General features: G+C 32.7%; 1 protein-coding gene across 1 annotated transcript; it reads right to left on the reverse strand.

Annotated features, from left to right (window-relative positions):
* Nucleotides 1-175: 175 nt before the first annotated feature.
* Nucleotides 176-682, reverse strand: LOC136985654 (zinc finger BED domain-containing protein 5-like). Its single transcript, XM_067282978.1, has one exon. The coding sequence runs from the start codon at nt 680-682 to the stop codon at nt 176-178; it is 507 nt and encodes a 168-aa protein (XP_067139079.1).
* Between the last annotated feature and the right edge of the window lie 5,256 nt (nt 683-5,938).

The following is a 5,938-nucleotide window of genomic DNA, read 5'->3' on the forward strand; positions in this document are numbered from 1 at the left end:
AAGTCAGATTGAAAAGCAAACATTTCCATTTCTAAAATACTCACATTTTTATTCAACATACTTGCAATTCAAAAATAGTTCTTGTTTCTCCCGAAATTCAAGATTAGTTTATTCATATTGATTATTATATCAGCAAGAGGATAAATCTGACAACCAGCCATGATCATTAAGTTCTTCATATGTTTCGTTTCTGGATTCTACAAACAATTTTATTTCTGGAAGAAGCTCTACAAATCGTTGTAAGACCTTTTCTTTTACTAGGCCATTTAACTTCAGAATGTAACATTAAAGTTCCATACTCAGCATCAAGTTCATCAGCCAGTATTTTGAATAATCTGCTCTGAAGTGGTCTGGCTCGAATAGAATTTACAATTTTTAGAACAGCTTTCATGACATGTTCATAATGCAACACTTTCTTACATAATGCCTGTTGATGAATGATGCAGTGATAATGAAAAAAATTTGGAAAATCATCATTCTTACATAATCTGATGAAGTCAACACCAGAACCAATCACGGCAAATGCTCCGTCGGTTGTTGTGGACACAAATTTTAGAAGGGGCAGATTAATTTCTTTAATGTAGTTTTTAATAACTTGGTATATGTCCTTTCCACGTGTAATTCCTTGTAGTGGCAAAACTGAGAGTATATCTTCTTTTACTGAGCGATCGTTAAAGACCATCCTTATAAAAATATTTGTTTGATTTCTAAATCTTTTTTCTTCGTAATTTGATATTTTCAGACATTTCTTCTATTCTACGAGTGATTGAATTTCTTGATAATTGAACGTCTTCAATAGCTGATATAATTTCCTTCATATTTTTAAATTCTTGTAACAATGTTTCTGATGCAGCAAGCATTGTTTCTTTATGTTGCCGTCATGAAAGGGTTTTTTTTGTGCATTGCAAATATATAATATATGTGCAATCTTAAATGAAACAATTGTGGCAGCTCTTGACGTAGTCACGGACTTAGTAAATATAGATTGTTGGGCAACTTATGTGCTTTTCAATTCTTTTTCTTTAGATTTTCTTAAACTGCTGTTAATAGGGTATTCGGTATATTTTTTATGAACCGTTGTGAAATGTCGTTCTACGTTGCACTTTTTTCCGATAGCAACTGCTAAACCGCAAATCAAACAAATACATTTGTTCTTAATATAAAAAATAAAAAAATACCGTATTTACTCGCATATAAAACGAGATTTTTATTCATTTATCACAGCTTCAAATTCCTAGGTCGTTCTATACGCGCGAGCGATTCTTTACGTTTTTGCAAATAATTTTTGTGAACCGTGTATTCGCATATTTTACCGGATGTATTTAAAAACATAAGTATATTAACTGGGTCGTTTCAATCGTTCTTGTATATTGTCAGGAGTAAACATGAATAGCAATAAGAAAAGCAAAGCTTTTGAATTCAATTCCAGATTGAAATTCCAAAATCACACGGGAGCATGATATAAGTTTTAATCCAATCCCACGTAAAAACAGATGATTATTCGGAAATCAGAATTCGGAGAAACCCGTAAGTGTAATCGATGGAGAGTGGATTCGACTGTTAAGAATTGGCAAAAAAAAAAAAAAAAAAAAAAGGTTTCCGGTTGTCCAGCTTTACGTGAACAAATTATGTCGATTTTACGAGATTTTTCCTTAAAGTTTAAAATGCCAGTAATTTTTGAGGTACAATGTGTGCATTTACATGCATTTGATATCTTATTTGTGATTAAACGAATAAAATTAGAATTGTATTAACAAATCTAATTTTCTTTATTTTGATCTTTAAAGTCATACTTCGTCTTATATGCGAGTAAATACGGTATTTCTCTTCCCAATCTCCTTGAAAATTGTATGTCCTTTTTTATTTTTCTCTGACTCATATTCAGACATAATTAGGCTAACTATAAGATAAATACAATTGTTAGTATATTAACCCTTAAAATAAATCAAACAAATATTTTTATACCTGCTGAAACCATCAGTCAGTTCAAACACAAATTCAAAGTTCGCTCGGTGTAAATACGGAAACGCATTAAATAGTATGAAAATAAAAACATACAACACTATAAAAAATACACATACACTGCTCTCGCGGCCAATGATAACTCGCTGCATTAAGGGGAAGGAGAGAGAAATGTAACTATAAAACAGTTGAGTCGATATTAAAGTGCTCCTATTCAAAGCTGTCTAGAGAGATTTTGCAATCAAAGTGCAACTAAATCCGTTATGGTGACATTTCGGGTCATGGGAAAGACGTTCAGTAAGAGAATTATCATAAAAACTCACTGTAACACATGACACAGTAAACATCGTTGCTTATAGTGTCAAGTTTTGCTTAAGCACCTGCACGATGGCATCGTAACCGAACCACTTGTGCTTAAACCAAGTGGTTCAGTTACGATGGCCATCGCTTTGCTGGAACTCGCATTATGAAAACAACAGCAATGCTGCGCCTGCACTTCAGGAATTTCATTGTCGTAAGAAACAGCGGCGCCCGCAAACTATAAAAAACGGCCTGGTAAAAACATCCCGTAATGTTCTGGCCAATACAATATTTTAAAAGTATAACTTATACATATACAGGCAGTGGTGCACTCAGCCAAAGTGCCTTGGCACTTCCCAAAGTAAAAGTGAAAAGAAAACATTAGAACATTTTCGAAAAATCTTTTCCTAATTAAAATTCACTTTTTATTTATATTGTGTCGTGTCCTTTATTTCTATACTACTTATGAATTAGCAGTCACATAAGGTAAGAATTTTATTGAATTCACATTAAAATTTTTTTTATCTGTTCAACTCGACTCCCACAAAATTAAATTCTGAATGTGCCACTGTACACGAGCATCCCTTGATTAACGCAATTAATTAAGGGATCCCCAAGAGATCCCTCGGTTCTACAGCATATATCAAAATCGCGTTAATCAAATACGTTTCTACCTCGGTACTCGACCGAACAATCACGACCCGCTAGACTAATTTTTGGTTAATAACAAATATATTTTTAAAATTTTTATTTTGTCATCAGTAAAAAAGTTTTCTCTGATAAAAATGTATAACTAATATAAAAATAAAATATAACCTTAGAGCCCCTTAGAAATTAAGAAAAGGCAACCTGGCGACAAAGGATGACACGTACCCCGATGTACGGGCGCTCCTGATAAGAAATTATACCGAGGTCCATTTATCACACAAGCTTTAAAAGGAATAATCCCTCGATTCGAGGAAAGGACGTCTGGAAATTCAGCCAAAGTTGAATTCATACTATGGCACAATGTGGATGGTAGTCTACGGAGAAAGTTGGTGCATTATTATTCGTATAGGAGTAGCCTAACCTTGCTAACTCCCGGGAGTTTTCCATACCAGGAGTAAAAAATCTAGGGAGATTTGAAATTTTTATTCTCAACAATATCAAAACGCCGTCTATTTTTTTAGTGTTTTAATATACATCGTCTTGTAGAATAAATACTGGAGGGATAGGCCTCAATTCGGAAGTCGAAGAATTTAAAAAGTTTTGGAAATTCTGGAAGTTTCCCAGTGAACCCGGAATAGTCGGCAACCCAAGATTATCCATTATCCAGCGGTCGATTGCCGCCGACGAGGAAACCCCATTGATCTCTGTATTGATTTCCTCGCCTGAGTGGAAATGGATCACGAAAATGTTCACTATTCCACTAGAATGAAATAAGCTCGTCATTCCATAGGAGCTTTCGCGGCTACGGCACATCCACTTTCAATTTATAATACTTTGTTTGCTTCCAGATGACAACATAAAAACCGAACGAAGTTAGCGCGTCTTCCAGTTCAATGAAGTTGCTGTCAACAATAAATCTATTGCGAGCAAAGAATTGATCAAGTCCTTTTTTGAGTATCTAATCGATAAAGACTCGATAAATTCATTCCGACAACAACGGGTAAGATATTTCTGGGAGCTACACGTTCAGGAATGTCAATGCCATGGACTCTGACTGGAATACTACTTTCAATAACAACTTTAGAAAACTTAAAAAGTGAAATCGTTGTTTCTTGCCAGATTTAGCACGTTCTTTAATATTGCTCTTCATTATCCGGTTTAATTCTCAATATAGATTGGAATTTGATTTTATTTTACTTTATTAATTATTTTATCATCACTTAAAAATATATTTCATTATTATTTATTCTAAATAATAAAGAAATTTGTCACATATTTTTATCATATTGGTGGTTTCATTAACGAGTCACAATGCCAAATTGCGTTTTGGTTGATTATTAAAAGAATCTGTACACGGATTTCGCTTTGTGGTCTTCTTGAATGTACCAAAACGCGTTGTGTACCTGTTTGAAAGTGCCACGACACGAAATTAGTTGTGGTCGATTTTTTCAAACGACATTGAAACAGACTCGAGAATAGAAGACGGCATTTTGAAATTTTTTACTTTCAACAATATCAATCTCCCAAAACTTTTAACTTCTGATATGGAAAACTCCCGGAATCAACTCTTGGGAGTTGTCAAACTTAGGATGTTAATGCATTGTTGTTCGTATAAGATTAATCTAACAAGGGAACTGTCGGAGTGTCATCTAATAGATTTTAATAAAATTTAGTTAATAATTATGTTAAAACTATACAAACTCTATGACAAATTTGTAGTATTCACTAAAAGTGTTAATCAGAGTTATTAGCAATCAAATGTCGTACTATTTTATAGTGGTTTAACACAAATATGCAAATTTTTAGAAGCGAAAGGGTCGCGGAGGAAGACGGCGATATTACATTTAGAATAAATTCTGGAATTTTCGAAAATGGGAGAAGAATTAATAAAATTTAGTTTAATTACGTTAAAAGTATACAAACTCTATATTAAATTTGTAATGTTTACTAAAAGTGTTAACACAAATATGCAAATTTTTAGTAGTGAAACGGTCGCGGAGGAAGACGGCGCTATTACATTTATGAATGAATTCTAGTTTTCGAAAATGGGAGACATTAAATGTAAATATTCAAAACATTATAGCAGAATTTAAACGTTTATGTGATAATGTTTGGCCTACAGAAAATATTTGTAGGCCTAATATTTCAGACGTTGATAAACAGGTAGCCAAACTGCTTTTTAATGCATTTAGCGATATTTTAAGTAGTTATGTAAGTAGAGATGACGAAGAGTTTTGTCAGATGGAAAATAATAATTTGATTATAGATAGGCCTATTTCAGATAATAAAATAACACGTCTGCTTCTAGAGAAAGAAACTGATAACGCAGACACTGACTGCGAATCGGGATATTCAGATGATGAAAAATTCGATAAGAATATAATCTCAACAAAACGAAAAGAAGAAATTCTTAACTCGCATAAGAAACACCCAAAATGGAAATTACACACATTACAGCTGAAAGGAGCTAAAGAATTAAAACGTTTTAGTGATTTATATAAATGTGAAAAACAATTTAAATCTCGAAAGCATAGAATTGAAACGTTAAAAATCATTAAAGAACATACTAAACAAATGTTTGACTAAGCTCGAGGCAGCTATAAAATTGTTAAAGGAAATCAATTAAAAATATGGGCATTACAGAAATTTCTTCAACTGAATAGTTCAATTAAATTTACAGCTAGTGATTCTTGGGTTGCAAAATTTAAAAAAGAATATAGATTAGTATCTCGAAAGATTACAAAACTTGTAAATAAAACAGAAATAGCGAACGAAAAGGATATTTTAGTAAAAGCTGCGCAATTTCAAACAACAGTAAAAAATATTTTGCCATCTTATTCGCGTTACTTCATATTCAATACGGATCAGTGTGGTTTTTCATACGAAATGATTTCACCAAGAACACTTTCATATAAAGGAGAAAAAAACATTATTGGATTTGCACATTCTCCAAGTAATAAAGTTACGCATTCCTACACTGTTCAATATTTAGTTAATGCTAACGGACAAGTTGTAGGTAATGTATTTA

The sequence above is a fragment of the Centruroides vittatus genome, unplaced genomic scaffold (assembly GCF_030686945.1).
Source record: "Centruroides vittatus isolate TY-2023 unplaced genomic scaffold, ASM3068694v2 contig_975, whole genome shotgun sequence".
Classification (NCBI taxonomy): Eukaryota; Metazoa; Arthropoda; class Arachnida; order Scorpiones; family Buthidae; genus Centruroides; species Centruroides vittatus.

What these genes read in the sequence shown, in the direction of transcription:
- LOC136985654 (XM_067282978.1), bottom strand. Translation starts at nt 682, where the DNA reads ATGGTCTTTAACGATCGCTCAGTAAAAGAAGATATACTCTCAGTTTTG.